The 15,101-nt window shown below is 61.5% G+C and overlaps 1 protein-coding gene across 15 annotated transcripts in view; it reads left to right on the plus strand.

Moving 5' to 3' along the window:
- ADGRB2 (adhesion G protein-coupled receptor B2) overlaps positions 1–13,886 on the plus strand; it is a 36,209-nt gene extending 22,323 nt beyond the window's left edge. For 7 of the 15 annotated variants that reach the window (XM_060308654.1, XM_060308658.1, XM_030871379.2 and 4 more), the window contains 22 exons: positions 466–660; positions 834–902; positions 979–1,087; positions 1,415–1,745; positions 2,112–2,217; positions 2,411–2,454; positions 2,730–2,856; positions 3,315–3,418; positions 3,534–3,636; positions 4,326–4,476; positions 4,652–4,721; positions 5,099–5,165; positions 5,296–5,381; positions 5,686–5,784; positions 7,875–8,046; positions 8,365–8,460; positions 8,803–8,842; positions 9,465–10,084; positions 12,437–12,472; positions 12,736–12,834; positions 12,934–12,990; positions 13,408–13,886. In XM_060308654.1, the coding sequence (XP_060164637.1) occupies positions 466–660; positions 834–902; positions 979–1,087; positions 1,415–1,745; positions 2,112–2,217; positions 2,411–2,454; positions 2,730–2,856; positions 3,315–3,418; positions 3,534–3,636; positions 4,326–4,476; positions 4,652–4,721; positions 5,099–5,165; positions 5,296–5,381; positions 5,686–5,784; positions 7,875–8,046; positions 8,365–8,460; positions 8,803–8,842; positions 9,465–10,084; positions 12,437–12,472; positions 12,736–12,834; positions 12,934–12,990; positions 13,408–13,593 (2,967 nt within the window). In that variant the 3' untranslated portion in view covers positions 13,594–13,886. The remainder of the gene's footprint in view (positions 1–465; positions 661–833; positions 903–978; positions 1,088–1,414; positions 1,746–2,111; positions 2,218–2,410; positions 2,455–2,729; positions 2,857–3,314; positions 3,419–3,533; positions 3,637–4,325; positions 4,477–4,651; positions 4,722–5,098; positions 5,166–5,295; positions 5,382–5,685; positions 5,785–7,874; positions 8,047–8,364; positions 8,461–8,802; positions 8,843–9,464; positions 10,085–12,436; positions 12,473–12,735; positions 12,835–12,933; positions 12,991–13,407) is intronic. The other 8 variants (XM_060308666.1, XM_060308696.1, XM_060308671.1 and 5 more) reach the window with 6 other exon arrangements.
- The last annotated feature ends 1,215 nt before the right edge of the window (positions 13,887–15,101 follow it).

The raw sequence follows: 15,101 nt of genomic DNA on the forward strand, positions 1-15,101 counted from the left end.
TTGAAATTATTTTTATGTCCCCAGTGCCCAGCCCAGGGCCTGCCATGGGGTAAGAATGTTGTTAGCGAGCGTGGCCTGTGTGTACTTGTCTGACTGTAACCGGTATTTGTTGTGTTTGTGCTTGGAGCTCGTATTTGAGAGAGCGAGCGAATTACACTCCAGCGTGTGATGGCCTCTTTGGATTAGGGAGGTGCCTTGTCCCTCAACTGCGCTTATCATCTTTTATACTTATATCTGAGCTCCTTCTTTCTTTTGCTGTTCCTATTTCAGTTTTTACGTAACTTGGGGGATTCTCTCTCTTTATGGGTCTCTTTCTTAGATTCTGTCTCCCCATGATCTCTTTGAGCATCTCTATCTGACCCTTCCCCTCTGGCTGCAAGTGGTGGGTGGACTGGAGTGGGATGGGCCAGGGGCGGGTCCCAGCTCTTGACACTCTGGTGACAGCAGCCTACCTGTCACTGGCAGCTTCGGGAGCACCTGGCCAAGGGGCAGCGCATGCTGGCGGGCGAGGGCATGTCGCAAGTGGTGCGGAGCCTGCAGGAGCTGCTGGCCCGGCGCACCTACTACAGTGGGGACCTGCTCTTCTCCGTGGACATTCTGAGGAATGTCACTGACACCTTCAAGCGAGCCACCTATGTGCCCTCGGCTGATGACGTGCAGGTACCCTCTACCCTGTCAAGAGGAAGGAGGGCTGAAGGTTCAGAAGCCCTAGATTGAAGGGGGAGGCCGGGCCCCTATAGCAGAGTCTGTGGGGGCATGGCAGGTGTGGCTGTGGCGGGGAAGCTCCTCGCCCTGGGGCTGGGACCTCCCAACACCCACTGCTCTCTCCCCAGCGCTTCTTCCAGGTGGTGAGCTTCATGGTGGACGCAGAGAACAAGGACAAGTGGGATGACGCTCAGCAGGTGAGGGGCTGGGCTTCCAGGCTTGTGCCCCATGGCCCACCCCTGCCTTGGTCCCTCACACCCTGTCTGTCCCCAGGTGGCCCCTGGCTCTGTGCATCTGCTCCGGGTCGTGGAGGACTTCATTCACCTGGTGGGCGATGCTCTCAAGGCCTTCCAGAGCTCTCTGATTGTCACAGATAACCTGGGTACAAGGAGGCGGGCAGGGGAGAGGGTGCTGGATGTGGCCAAACCCAGGACGCCCTGGGGGAGGGATGGTTTCTGAGGGCTTTTCCTATCTTCCTCTCTCTGTCTGGGCCCTGCCTTTCCCTCATTTAACCCCTTATTTGTATCTCTGTCTCCACGTTTCTTCCCATGCTCCGTCTCTTTGTTGTTTCTCTGTATACGTGTCCCCTGCCTCTTTGTTTGTACCAACCTTGGTGTCTGCATCTGCCTTCCTGCTGTCTGTCTCCCCCACATTCATCTCTTCCCCTGTGACCTTCCCCTCTGTTTCTGTCTCTGTCTGTCCTCTGCAGTGATCAGCATTCAGCGAGAGCCCGTCTCGGCTGTGTCCAGCGACATCACGTTCCCCATGCGCGGCCGCCGGGGCATGAAGGACTGGGTGCGGTACTCAGAGGACCGCCTCTTCCTACCCAAGGAGGTGCTCAGCCTCTCCTCCCCAGGGAAGCCGGCCGCATCCGGGACAGCAGGCAGCCTTGGCAGGGGGAGAGGCCCAGGAACCGTGCCGCCTGGCCCGGGCCACTCCCACCAGCGCCTCCTCCCAGCGGACCCTGAGGAGTCGTCCTCCTACTTTGTGATTGGTGCTGTGCTCTACCGCACCCTCGGCCTCATCCTGCCGCCCCCCAGGTGAGTCCCTGGGAGGGGTGGATGGCACTGCTGCGGGTCCAGGGAGACCCAGGGAAGGGAAGGAGGGCTGAGCCCATGCTGGCCACAGAGAGATCCATTTGCAGCCTCAGGGACCCCTCGCCTGGCTCTGGACACAGGTGCTTCTCCAAGACATCCGTGCAGCTCCCAGAGGCTTCAGAGGCGGTGCAGGGGGTGCTGGACTGAGCTCTAGGCCTCACCCAAAGTCCTGGGCCCCGCTGACCTCTAGGCCTTCCCCTGGCCTTGGCACCATGGTAGCCTCCTGCCCTTGATCCAAAGCACCTTCAGGGTTCCTGACTGGGTGTGGGTACCTGCTGGCAGGAGCTGACCTCAGCATCTGTCCCCCAGGCCCCCGCTGGCCGTCACATCCAGGGTGATGACAGTGACTGTGAGGCCCCCCACCCAGCCGCTAGCTGAGCCCCTCATCACCGTGGAGCTCTCCTATATCATCAACGTGAGTGGGGCCCTGGGCGGGGACCCTGGGTATGCCCCAGCCAGGGCAGTCGAAGGCCTGTCTGATGGGGAGGTGGTCTGCCCTGATGGCAGGCTGAACCGCTGAGCTGTGTGGGGCCTGCCATGGCAGGATGGGGGTGGTCATGGGTGGACAGCTTCCCACCTACGCTGCACTTAGGTCTTCTGCTCCGCAGGGCACCACGGATCCCCACTGTGCCAGCTGGGACTACTCCAGAGCGTGAGTTGGGCAGGGGCTCTGTGTGGGGAGGGCTGCAGCCCTGGGACTCCTCCCTCAGGAGGGGCTGTCCTGCCTGGAAGGCCAGAGGGAGGGCGCCTTGGCACCATCCTTGGCCTAAGGGATCAAGGGCAAACCCTGTGGCTCCCGCTGCCTGCCTGCCTGCCTCTTGGATGTGGCCTTGCTCTGGGTTTCCCCTGTCCTTGGGCAGTGGCCAGCACTGGGGGTGGGGCCGTGGAGCTGGGCTGGGGCTCATTCCACCTCTCCCTCCACCCAAGAGATGCCAGCTCAGGGGACTGGGACACTGAGAGCTGCCAGACCCTGGAGACCCAGGCAGCCCACACCCGCTGCCAGTGCCAGCACCTGTCCACCTTTGCTGTGCTGGCCCAGCCGCCCAAGGACCTGGTGAGTGGGAGGGAAGTGCCTGGGCTGGGCCGGAGGAGAGGCTCCTGGGTGCCAGCGGCCGTCTGTGACAGTGCTGGCGGGGATCTGGGTGATCCCACGTGGCGTTTGCGTGGGTGTACTTGTGGGATTGCACGTGGAAGTCTGTGCCCCTGGGATGGTGCTCACAGCGATGCCACGTGCCCAGGGGTGTGTGGCGGTGGGTGATTGCATGTGTATACACACACACGTGTGTCTGGTTGTGTGTGGAAGTGTGCGGGTGACAGCATAAATACACGTCCACGTACGTGACTGGGTCTGCTCTGTGCATGTGTGGAGGCAGTGGTGAGTCCCCGTACGTGTGTGGGTGTGACACAGGTGCAGGTGCCAGTCTGTCCTAGACAGGAGGTGGGGAGCGCGATGGGACCCCTGTAGCTGCCCTCTCCCAGTGACCCATCTGACGGTCTGCCCCTCTGCCCCAGACCCTGGAGCTGGCGGGCTCCCCCTCGGTCCCCCTTGTGATCGGCTGCGCTGTGTCCTGCATGGCACTGCTCACCCTCCTTGCCATCTATGCCGCCTTCTGGAGGTAGGTGGGACAGTGGGGGGTTGGGGGGACGAGGGGGTGGGGCTGGAGGTGGCCGGCCACCCGGGGTTGGGCAGGGCGGCTAGCTCCCCTGTCTCTGCCCACTGTGCCCCACCAGGTTTATAAAATCGGAACGCTCCATCATCCTGCTGAATTTCTGCCTGTCCATCCTGGCATCCAACATCCTGATCCTCGTGGGCCAGTCGCGGGTGCTGAGCAAGGCAGGTGCAGGCTCACAGGGGGGCCGGGGTGTGAGAGTGGGGCGAAGGGGGGATGGCGCGTGTGCTCGCGTGTATGAAACTAAGTGCCGGATGTGTGTAGACACTCGAGCTGGGTGTTGGGTGAGGGTGTGTGTGGGAGATAGTGTGTGTGAGCGTACATGAGGGAGCTGGAGAGGGGGTGTGTGTACTCCAGTGAGGGATGTCTGTGTACATCTGTGAACGTGTACGTGAGCTGAGTGCCTGTGCGCACGTGTGTTGGGCGTGTCTGCGGGCATGTGGGAGCCCCAGCGGAGCCTCCTGTGCCACGTGCCCGCGTCTGATCTGTGTTGGCTGTCCCTTATGCCCCCTCGGCCCTCTCTGCACAGCGCCAGCCCTGCTGGTGCCAGACGTGGGGCCCACCCGGCCATGACGTGGCAGGCACTCCTGTTTGTCCCCCTCCCTGCCAGCCCCGTCTGTGCGTGGGCAGCCTGCCCGCCCGCCTCCTGGATGCCGAGTGCCGTGTGCGTGTCACCGGGCCTGCGTCGTGCTGTGTGTGGGTGCAGGAAGACGGGGGTGCCTGGCAGGGTTCTGTGGGAGGCGGAGCTCAGGTGGGCGGCCGTGGCAGCGCCCAGCAGCGGACGTGGGAAGCCCGGCGCCTCCCACCCTGGCGGCTGCTCAGGGCCACTCCCTCCCTCTCCTTCTCCCTGCAGGGTGTGTGCACCATGACAGCCGCCTTCCTGCACTTCTTCTTCCTCTCGTCCTTTTGCTGGGTGCTCACTGAGGCCTGGCAGTCCTACCTGGCTGTCATCGGACGGATGCGCACCCGCCTCGTCCGCAAGCGCTTCCTTTGCCTGGGCTGGGGTGAGCAGGGCTCGTGCTGGACCCTGTCACTGGGCCTTGGGGGCAGGGGCAGCAAGAGAGCTACCGGCCCCGGCCCTGCTCTCTGGGCACACGGGTCAGCTGGGCTGGGGGTCTGGGAGGGTGAAGGACCCTGAGGACGGGTGGCCATCTCACTCTGGCTCCCCTGCTCCCCCAGGTCTGCCTGCCCTGGTGGTGGCCGTGTCGGTCGGCTTTACCCGCACCAAAGGATACGGTACATCCAGCTAGTACGTGGGCCTCCCGGGGTGGGAAGCGGGAGTCAGTGGACCTGATAGGGCTCCAGACTTCTCGGGCTGTGATCCTGGCCCACTCCTGCTGTGGGACTTTGGGCAGATTCTCCCGTCTCAGCCTGTTTCCCTGACTATAAAAGGCTGTGCGGGGATTGGATACTCTCAGAACCATTTAGGTCAGGGATCAGCCTTGGTGGCCCCAGGACCCTTGTTAGAGGGGCTCAGCAGCAGTCAGTGGCTCCCTCTCCCCCTGTCTGGGTCCCTGCCCCATGCGTAACGTGACCTGGCAGCTCAGGGAGCCCTGAGGGATGGTGGTTGAGCGTGGGGGGCGGGCCCGCTGGTTGTCTGATACCCCCTCTTTCCCCCCTCCCCAGCTGCTGGCTCTCTCTGGAGGGCGGTCTGCTCTATGCCTTCGTGGGCCCAGCAGCCGTCATTGTCCTGGTATGTGCCCCTGCAGCGTCCTGGGAGGGGCATGGCCCAAGGGGGTCCACCTGCTCCACCTGGGGATTTCCCTGCCAGGAGGGCATCTGGTGATCCTGTCTCCCCCTACCCCACTCCACCGGGCCCCCAGGTGAACATGCTCATCGGAATCATCGTCTTCAACAAGCTCATGGCTCGGGACGGCATCTCAGACAAGTCCAAGAAGCAGAGGGCCGGGTAAGGGGAGGGGGGTCGCTGGGACTTGGCCTTGTGGGAAGTGCTGCAGGGAGGGTGGGCCGCAGCCACTCCTGGAGACTCAGGGCTTGATGATGCGACCGGGGGCTCCCTGACCTTGGGGCATCAAGGGTGCAGGCAAGGTGGGCACCCGGTGTGCTCAGCTGCAGCCCCTCGCCCACCCTAACCCACCTCTCTCTCTCTCATCTGCCCTCCCCTTCCCACCCCACTCGGGGCTCACACTGCCCCATCTCTTCCCACTTCCTGTGTGTCTCCCCCCTTCTCCCATGTCTGTGCCGCCCCCGAGGTCGGAGCGGTGCCCCTGGGCCAGCCTGCTCCTCCCCTGCTCAGCGTGTGGAGCGGTCCCCAGCCCCCTGCTCAGCTCAGCCTCGGCCAGGAACGCCATGTTAGTTGTGCCCCCGTGGGAAAGGGGGTGGGTGGGTGGGGGCAAAAGAAGGGGGGGCAGTGCCCATGGTGGGGGGAGGAGGGGTATCAGCCCAGTGCCCTGGAAAGCTTGCCCTGCCCCGCCAACTGCCATGCACTCTCAAGGGCTCGACATTGTGATGGCAAAGAGGCCACGGGAATGAATGTCTGTGCTTTCCAGAAAATGCCGTATTCCCGTGCCCACCCCTTGCTCCCTGCCCCTGCCCCCCACCCAGCCCCGGCTTACATTTTATCCAGGCACAGACACACACTCCTCCTTGTAGCCCCAACCTACAGAGGCTCATAGAATCTTCCACCCTTAGAATTTTTGAGCCCATAGAACTTTAGAATTAGAATGGTAGAATCTTAGAATAAGACAATCAGAAGCTAAGAATGTTCGAATGAGTGAATCATAGAGTCTTATCATCTGTCATAGAATCTGAGACTTAGAATTTCAGAGGCACTGAATCCTACAGTCAGTTGGAGGACAGAGAATCTTGGAGGGAGGGGATTATTTCACTGAGCTGTCCTCGGGCTGCTGAGACTTAAAATCCCAGCCGCACAAGAGTAGAATGAATGAATGAACTTCAGGGCTTCAGGCCCCACCTCCCACTCAGGGCCAGAAATCCAGCTGACCCTCCCTGAGCAGTGGGGGCCCAGCTCTGTCTTGCACACCTCCGGAATCAGGGAGCTCACTGCCTCTGGAGGCGGCTGGCACCATCTCTGGGAACCTCTGTGTAGCAGAAGGCTCCCTTTCGCTCGGGCTCCCCTCTGCCTTTCTGACCCAGGCTCTCAGAACTAGTGGTTAAAAGCTTGGGCTTCGGAGGTGCCCCTTGGGGTTTGCATCCCGGCTCTGTCTCTGTCTGCCCAGCTGGGCACACTCCAGTTTCCTCATCTGTAAATTGGGATAATAATCCCCATGCCTGTTTACTGGAGTTGTTTTGGTCACAGTGTGATTAATGTATGAAAAGTATTTGGTGTAGGGCCTGCCAGAGAATTGGTGGTTAATCAGCGGTAGCCCTCGTGGCTGTGATTAGGTCCTCTCTTTAGTCTTGGCTCTGCCCCCGGGGCCTGTGGAGACCACTGTGCCCGCCCCCTGCCGGGCTGAACAGCCCTGGACCGCTCTTCCTAGGGCAGGTCTTGGCCACCTGCCCATCTCTCTGCCTTGACCAGAGCTGTGCCCACCCCTGCCTGACTCTCCCACTGGCGGTGTTCATGAGGCAGAGTGGGCAGGGTGTGGCACCTGGCCCAGTAGGGCAAGGCTGCCCTACTGTGCGCTCTTGGGCTGTTGCTGGTGGGGGCGGGCTGGCACTGGTGCCCGGATGCCCGGGCCCCTCTGCCTTTTTTCTCTGCCCTCCCTTGTCAAGGAGGTTGGGGATGTGTGGGTTTGGCCCTGACCCTGGCTTTGACCCCCAGCCCCAGCTATGATCTTTCTGCCCAGCTCTGAGCAGGCCCTGGGAGCCTGGCACCTCCTCCTTGGGAAGCTGAAGGGGAGGAGCCTCTGCTGCCCTGGTTCCCCCCCCCTCCCCCCCCGTCTTCTCCCCAAAGATTTGTGCTCTGTGATGTCCTCCGTCCTCTCTGCCGATTTAACCTTCCTGTGTGTCTCTGCCCATCTCATCCACTCTCTCACCATGTCTGTCGTCTCTCTTTGTCCCTCTTCCTCTCCTCCCCTCCCAGACTCTCTGGGGATGTGGCCCAGGCCTGTGATTCTGTGCAAATTGTGGCTGAAACTCACAGCATCTGTATCTGTCTCCCTCCTCCTTTTCTCTCCCACTGTTTCTTTCCACCTTCTTTGTCTCTGTCCGCTGATGCTGCCTCTGGCTCAGTCCCGTTGTGTCTGTGTGTCTGTCCCTCTCCCTTTCCTTGTCCCCCAGTTTTCTGCTCTTGCTCTTCGTTCTGTTCCTCTGCCCCCGGCTCCTCAGCCCCCCTGCTTGGGGACATTACTGAGGTCTTGGCATTTGGGGCCCTGCCAGTCTTGGGCAGCTTAAGGGCCCCAGGCTGAGTGCAGGCCCAGGCTCAGCCCAGCCTGTCCCCTGGAGTGTCGCCCTGACGGACCCTCTGCCTTGTCCTCAGGGCCTCGCTCTGGAGCTCCTGCGTGGTGCTGCCCCTGCTGGCGCTCACCTGGATGTCCGCCGTCCTGGCCATGACAGACCGCCGCTCCGTCCTCTTCCAGGCCCTCTTTGCTGTCTTCAACTCCGCGCAGGGCTTTGTCATCACGGCTGTGCACTGCTTCCTGCGCCGAGAGGTGGGCTGGGCCTCTCCTGCCCCTGTCCTCCCCACACCATGCCAGTCTCTCGCTTCTCCCCACGGTGCAGATGGGTGCAGATGGGGAAGATTGAGGCCCGACCAGGTCCCCAGCTGGGCAGCCCTTGGTGTGCGCGCTGATAGCTTGGGCAGCCTTGGCCTTGGCCTCGGCCCCCTGGGGCTCCTTTTCCCCCTCCCCTAGGCTGGATGCGCTTCTTTCCTTCCACACCCACCCGGGTCCCTGGGGTGGGAGGCACAGCCAGCCGTGGCCGGGGGCCCTGTGGCAGCCTCAGGTCCAGCAGGCACCTGCTGCCCCCAGGTGCAGGACGTGGTGAAGTGTCAGATGGGCGTGTGCCGGGCCGACGAGAGCGAAGACTCCCCCGACTCGTGTAAGAACGGGCAGCTGCAGATCCTGGTGAGTGAGGAGGCCCGGGCAGGGCACAGGTGGGTTCTCAGTGCCCCCTGCCCTAGACCCCTCACTTGCCTCATCTGTGGCAGGGAGGGAACACAGACTGGGTTTGATTCAGGCTCAGCCTCTGACAGCTGGGTGGCCTTGGGCAAGTCCTTCCCCCCTTCAGTCTTCCCGCTGTCAGGTGCGGCTGGAGGAGACCACGCCTGGGGCCCCTCTGCTCTGTTGGGCAGTGTGCCCAGCAGAGGCAGACCCTCTGGGCGGGTAGGGAGGGGCCTGCGTCCCCCCCACCACCCTGATACATGGATCCTCTCTCTGCCTGTCTGCTCTCTCCCTCTCTGCCTATAGTCAGACTTTGAAAAAGATGTGGACCTGGCTTGTCAGACAGGTGAGTGTGCCAGGGCAGAGCCGAGCATGGCCCCAGAGAGGGGCAGGAAGGGAGGGCCCCCAGCCGCACCAAGGAAGGCCCTGACAGGTGTCTGGCTGCGGGGTCCAGCTTTTGAGTCAGACAACCCTGAGTTGGAGTCAAGGCTGTGAACACCACTCACTGTATGACTCTGGGCAAACAGCTTACACACCTACAACGGAGAGAAATGTGTCCTCCCAGGGTGGCTGGGAGCCTTACGTGAACTGGGGGACATCAAGTGCCTAGCCGGGTGCTCCGCACAAAGTGTCATGTCCATGATTCTTACCGGAACCTCCTTCAAGTTCCATCTCCTGGGGAGGAGCTGCCCAGGGAGCGGGGAGGAGCAAGTCTCTTTTGACAGCCTTGGGGCTGTCGGGTCAGAGGTCAGGACCCGCACCCGGGCACTGTGGGAGCTGGGCCTTGGCTTCGTTCCTCGCCCTCCCTGGCTGTGGGCCTCTGGGATAGACACCTTCTTAACCCCTGTGTTAACCACCCAGCCATCACGCCAGGACTCAGTTTCCCCCACTGTCCAAGCTCAGCGTGGGCAAGGGCATCTGGGGGCTCCTCCTCCCCCGGACTTACCTCCCTCCACTCCTGCCCCCAGTGCTTTTCAAGGAGGTCAACACTTGTAACCCGTCCACCATCACGGGCACACTGTCCCGCCTGTCCCTGGACGAGGACGAGGAGCCCAAGTCCTGCCTCGTGGGTCCCGAGGGCAGCCTCAGCTTCTCACCGCTGCCTGGCAATCTCCTGGTGCCCATGGCAGCCTCACCAGGGCTGGGGGAGCCACCGCCCCCCCAGGAGGCCAACCCCGTGTACATGTGTGGGGAGGGTGGCCTGCGGCAGCTGGACCTCACGTGGCTGCAGCCTGCCGAGCCGGGCTCCGACGGGGACTACATGGTGCTGCCCCGGAGGACTCTGAGCTTGCAGCCCGGCGGCGGGGGCGGAGGTGGCGAGGATGCCCCGCGGGCCCGGCCCGAGGGCACCCCCCGGCGGGCTGCCAAGGCACTGGGCCATGCCGAAGGCTACCCCAGCTTCCTGTCTGTGGACCACTCGGGCCTGGGGCTGGGCCCTGCCTACGGGTCGCTACAGAACCCCTACGGGATGACCTTCCAACCGCCACCGCCGACACCCAGCGCCCGCCAAGTGCCCGAGCCGGGGGAGCGCAGCCGGACCATGCCCCGCACCGTGCCTGGCTCCACCATGAAGCTGGGCTCCCTGGAGGTGAGGGGCTGCTGGGCATGGGCGGCGGGTGGGGGTGGGAGGCCTGACCCCGGGTGCCTGTGACTATGTCTGGCAGCAGCCGGGAAGGGACAGCCGGCAGCCTCCTCATACAAAGTCCTGGGGAGTATATCTGCTGTGCGTTTCTCCTCCGTTTGTGCCCATGGCGGCTCCAGGGGAATCCTGGCTCCTCTGAGCTCCTCAAATGGGCTTGGACGCCACGCGCTGAGGGTGCACTTCTCGAAGGTGCCCACACTTGCTATAGTGCCTGTTTTGGGGTGACCAGTTAGGATGGGCCCTCCTTTAAGGGGCCTGTGGCTCAGGCCCGGTGCTCTATTGCTAGGGAAGCCACGTCATAGGGGATGAGAGCCTGGGTCTCCGAGTCCCCAAGTTCAGATCTGGACGCTGCTGATCAGCAGTGAGATTTCGAGCATAATCTTCCCCTGAGGCTCACGGAATCTCTCTTCGCCTTAATCTCTCTGAGCCTCAGTCTCCCCATTTGTAAAGTGGGGATAACACAGGAGCAGCCTCCTGGTAGAGTTGTTGCGAGGACTAATTGATATAAAACATGTATCTCTGTGTGGAGCAGGTAGAAAGTGCTAGATGATTGGGGATTGCTACTGGAATCATTCCTGAAGTCAGCCTCAGGCACTGCCCGTAGGCCTGTGGTAATTGCCCCTCTCTTCCTGAGAAAATGTCAGCCCCTCTCTTGCCCTGCCTGTGTGTTTTCTGTGGCTGCCCCACCTTCTCTCTGACCTCCTCAGGCCTGCTCCCTGCAGGGAATCACTGGCCACAAGCAGTTGGTAGTGGCCCCCTGTAGAAAACTCTAGAACTTTCGTTGGAGGGATGAGGAGTGTGTGGATGAGGACAGGGTCAGGAATCACGGCTCAGGCACCACTGGCTGTTCATGTTCGGCCCCAGAAACCGGCTCCCCATCCTCCCCACGAGAAAACGAAGTTAGCAGCTAGAAGGTTTGCAAGTTTAGTTTTTCTCCCAAAATGTTTCTTGAACATTTGGTGCCTGCGCTTGCCGCAGATGGCAGAAACAGGAAGGCGTCACAAAGAAAACTTGACACGGGAACTGGAGAAGGGAGCGCTCAGCATGGTGGCAGGTTTTGTTCTGGGGACACCTGTCCGTGCTTGGGCCCCTGAGGAGGGGCCGGCCCTGGGCTCCTTGTGTGGGAGGTAGCAGAAAACACGGCGGAGTCTTGAGGGGTCAGGGATGACGTGCAGAATTCTGGTGTGGGCAACTGTGAGGGGCGGAGGAGTGTGTTGGGGGCGGGGGGATTTAGAGTTTATTCTCTTGGGCGCAGCCGTGTGTGCCTTACCCGCGGGCATCGGGGAGCAGGGAGAGGAGTCCCGCTGCCTCCAGAAAGTGCAGTGTGGCTGGGAACGGGGAGGACACGTGTGTGTGTGTGTGTGTGTGTGTGTGTGTGTGTGTGTGGTGAAGGGCAGGGGAGAGTGCAGGGCAGAGTGCGGGGGCCGAGAGTTGGAGACGCCAGGGTGGATGACGAAGAAAGAGCAGGCAGGGAGGTGGAAGGACCAGGAGAGGGGGCGTGTCTGCAGGCCTGGGACTGGGGAGATCTAGATGGCGGTTTTAGGAGCGTCCTTGAGGACTGTGGGGCAAGTCCTTCACCCTGGACCTCAGTTTCCCCAGTGTGACCTGAGAAGGTCGGACTTGGCCTCGTGAGCGCTCCTGTGCCAACATTCTGAGACTCTAAGGCCTCCTTCTTGAGTGGCACCGAATGCTGCATAGGCCACTGGGGCCTTAAAGGTGGTCTTGGGCAAGTGAGAGCCGGGAGAGGCGTGAGGGAGGGAGGCCAGGGAGGCAGGGCCAAGTTTGGCAGGAAAAGGGGCAAAGTGCGGTGAAAGGAAGGTTTCTGTAACCCTGCGTCCTGTATTTGCAGGACAAGTGGAGGTTTCCAGGGAGAGAGGAGCCCGTTGGTGGCAGAGAGGATGGGGCAAGATGGGGCAGGACAGAGGGGTGGAATCCAGGACACAGAGGAAGGAGGGTCTGCTCTGTGATCCCATGTGGGGATCTGTGTCCCGCCGTGTTGGAAGTCTGCGCTGTGACATCTGGTCCACGTGCAGGTGCATGTCTACGCGTGTGCCAGCCTGTGTGTGCCCCTGGCAGTCCTGTGGTGGGGTCGCGCCTTGGAGCCTCGTCTCCCAGGCCCTAAGCCCATTTCCACAACCTCTAGGGCTGTCCTTTAAAGGGTTCCTAGCTCCTGAGCCTGGGCTGGGGGAAGGTACAGTGGGCAGACCCTGGGGGGGAGCAGACTTCCTCACTCTCAACCCCCTGCACAGGGTAAAAAGTTTTTTTCTCTTTCACTGCTTCCTTGTTGCTCCTTCCCAGCGAAAGAAGTTACGGTATTCAGACCTGGACTTTGAGGTAAGTGCTACAGTGTATGTGTATGTTGGGTTTGGGATTGTGGGGGGCGGTTTGTCCCTGGAGGGTCCCTTCCTACAATTAGCCCAAGCCCCAGTGCAGAGCCTGACCCCATGACAGTCCCTCGACTGCCCAAGCCCGTAGCTCTGGGGTGAAGAAAGAGCCAGGCCTTGTCCCGGAGGGGCTGGCAGCAGGCAGGGATGTGGGGACCCAGGATGCTGAGCGTCCCGTGGGGAGCACCTGCCCTGACGCCCTGTGGCTCCCAGAAGGTGATGCACACCCGGAAACGGCACTCGGAACTCTACCATGAGCTCAACCAGAAATTCCACACTTTCGACCGCTACCGCAGCCAGTCCACGGCCAAGGTGAGGCCTCCTCTTATGACTGCCCCTGCCTGGAGCTCGGGGCCCAACCTGGCACAGTGGCCCCTGGGGTCAGACCCTGACCCGTGGCCCCCGTTGCAGAGGGAGAAGCGGTGGAGTGTGTCCTCAGGTGGGGCAGCCGAACGGAGCGTGTCCAGCGTAAGTGCCCCAGGCTGGGGTGGGGTGGGGTGGGGTGAGGTGGGCCGCGAGGTACTCATTCCCTCCCTGCCCTCCTCCCCGGCCTGGGCAGCCTCAGCTTGCCTCACCAAGGGCCTGCCCATGGCATAAGCAACAGTCTGGGGTTTTTAGGAGATGGGGGGTATTGGTGGGAGCTCCATCAGGATCTTGAGGAGGGTGGGCAGCAGGAGACATGGTCTCAGGGGGCCACTCTGAGCACAGGGATGAGGAACCCCACTCTGGAGCCAGGCGGGTCTGGATTTGAACCCCACTTTGGCACCCGATTGCTTGGTAACTTTGGGCATCACTGGCCCTCCCCGGGCCTTCTCAGTTGGTTCTCTGTACAGTGGGTGAGGGTATTGGCCCATCTCCACGGGCCCTTCCCTCTCCCCCGCACAGGAGAAGCCCAGTCCAGGGGAGCGTCCCGGCTTGTCCCAACAGCGGCGACATCAGAGCTGGAGCACCTTTAAGTCTATGACGCTGGGCTCGCTGCCCCCCAAGCCCCGAGAACGGCTGGCCCTGCACCGGGCAGCAGCCTGGGAGCCCACAGAACCACCGGATGGCGACTTCCAGACAGAGGTGTGAGTGCCACTCCGGACTGCCCACTGCGTATAAATATTATATATCTCTCTATTTTCACACTCCACTTTGGAACTACCCAGGAGCCAGCGCCCCCTCCCCTCTCCCGAGGGCTGGGCAGGGAGGCACAGTGGACTCAGCTGGGCTGGGGGAGCCAGACACGGCGTGGCCGGGGGACCAGGGCCCTTCCTTGTTTCTCAGAGGCCCCTCAGCCCCTGGAGCCCCATCTTCACCCCCAGGCTGTCTGTCCCTGTCCCGGGCTGGGGAGGGGGGAGGGAACTTTCTTGGGAATAAACTTCACTCTGTGGATTTTGCTGCTGAGCTATTTGCTTTCCCCAGGGGAAGGCCCAGCCCTGGGACCCCAACTTTGTTCCTCCATCTCTTTGGTTCGCCTCACTTGGTCTTGTCAAATTGTGATGGGGTCAGGCTGACTCCAACTGGGAGGGGGTGGCCTAGGCTCTGACTCCATCCTTGCCCCTGACTCCCTGGGTGACCCTGGACACAACCCTTCCCCTGTTGGGGCCTGAGGTAAGCAGATTGGGAATGTAGGGTGGAGCCCCTTGAAGTAGGACTTCCCCATTGGCTGTGATGGTCATGGCTGCCTTTCACTGGGGCCCAGAGGCCAGGCAGAGCTTAGTGACCTCAGGTTCCCCATCTGTGAAATGGGGATGGTGACAGTACCTACCTCATAGGGTTGTTACGAGGATGAAACAGATTAACACATGTAAAGTTAGCTCGGCGTGCCTGGCACAGAAGTAGCTCTTTTAGTATTACCTGTTGTCTAAGGCACCTGGTCTCCTGCTGTGCTCTGTGCTAGGAGTTCCACACCCTCGGCCTGGACCCGTCACAGCAACCTTGCAGGAAAGTTTTAGGTGGCCCATTTTGTGGATAAGAAAATGAGGCCCGAGGTGGGAAGTGACTTGCTCAAGGCCACAGTCAGAGACAGGGCTGGGACTTCACCTTTATCAGTACCGTCCTGGTAGGACTGGAAGCTGGAGCTCAGCTTCCAGGGACCTGACCTTCACGGCTGCAGAGGAGCATCGGGAGAGCTCAGGTTCCAGGGCTCAGGGTGGGTGTGGGGTGGAGGGACGGGGTGGCTTGGGGCTAGAGGGCAGTTTCTAGGGTGTAGTCTGTATAAGCCTGAGTGAGTGAACCCTTCTCAGTTCCTAGGAATCCAGGCAAAGAAGGGTAGAATCAGTGTGGAGACATGTTGCCACGGCTCTTCTGTGGTCAGGCAGCCACGGGAGCAGAGGCCACAGGTGCAGCTGCCGACCTGGTCATTTAGCAGCATGGGCACCTCTGGGCCCCTCCCCAGAGACTCTGAGACACAGATGCAGGCCCCTGGAGAGCTGACTGACTCTGGAGGTGGACATGTCAGAGGGAGGGGTTAGGTGCTATAGGAGCCTGGATGGGGGAGAAGGAAGAAGGGACTGGCTGCTGGGGTGGGGGTGGCTGTCACAGCTAACAGCCTCCTGGAGGGGCTGGAGGAGTGGGTGTCATGGTGGTACCGGCTC

This window comes from Globicephala melas, chromosome 1 (assembly GCF_963455315.2).
Source record: "Globicephala melas chromosome 1, mGloMel1.2, whole genome shotgun sequence".
In the NCBI taxonomy this organism is placed as follows: Eukaryota; Metazoa; Chordata; class Mammalia; order Artiodactyla; family Delphinidae; genus Globicephala; species Globicephala melas.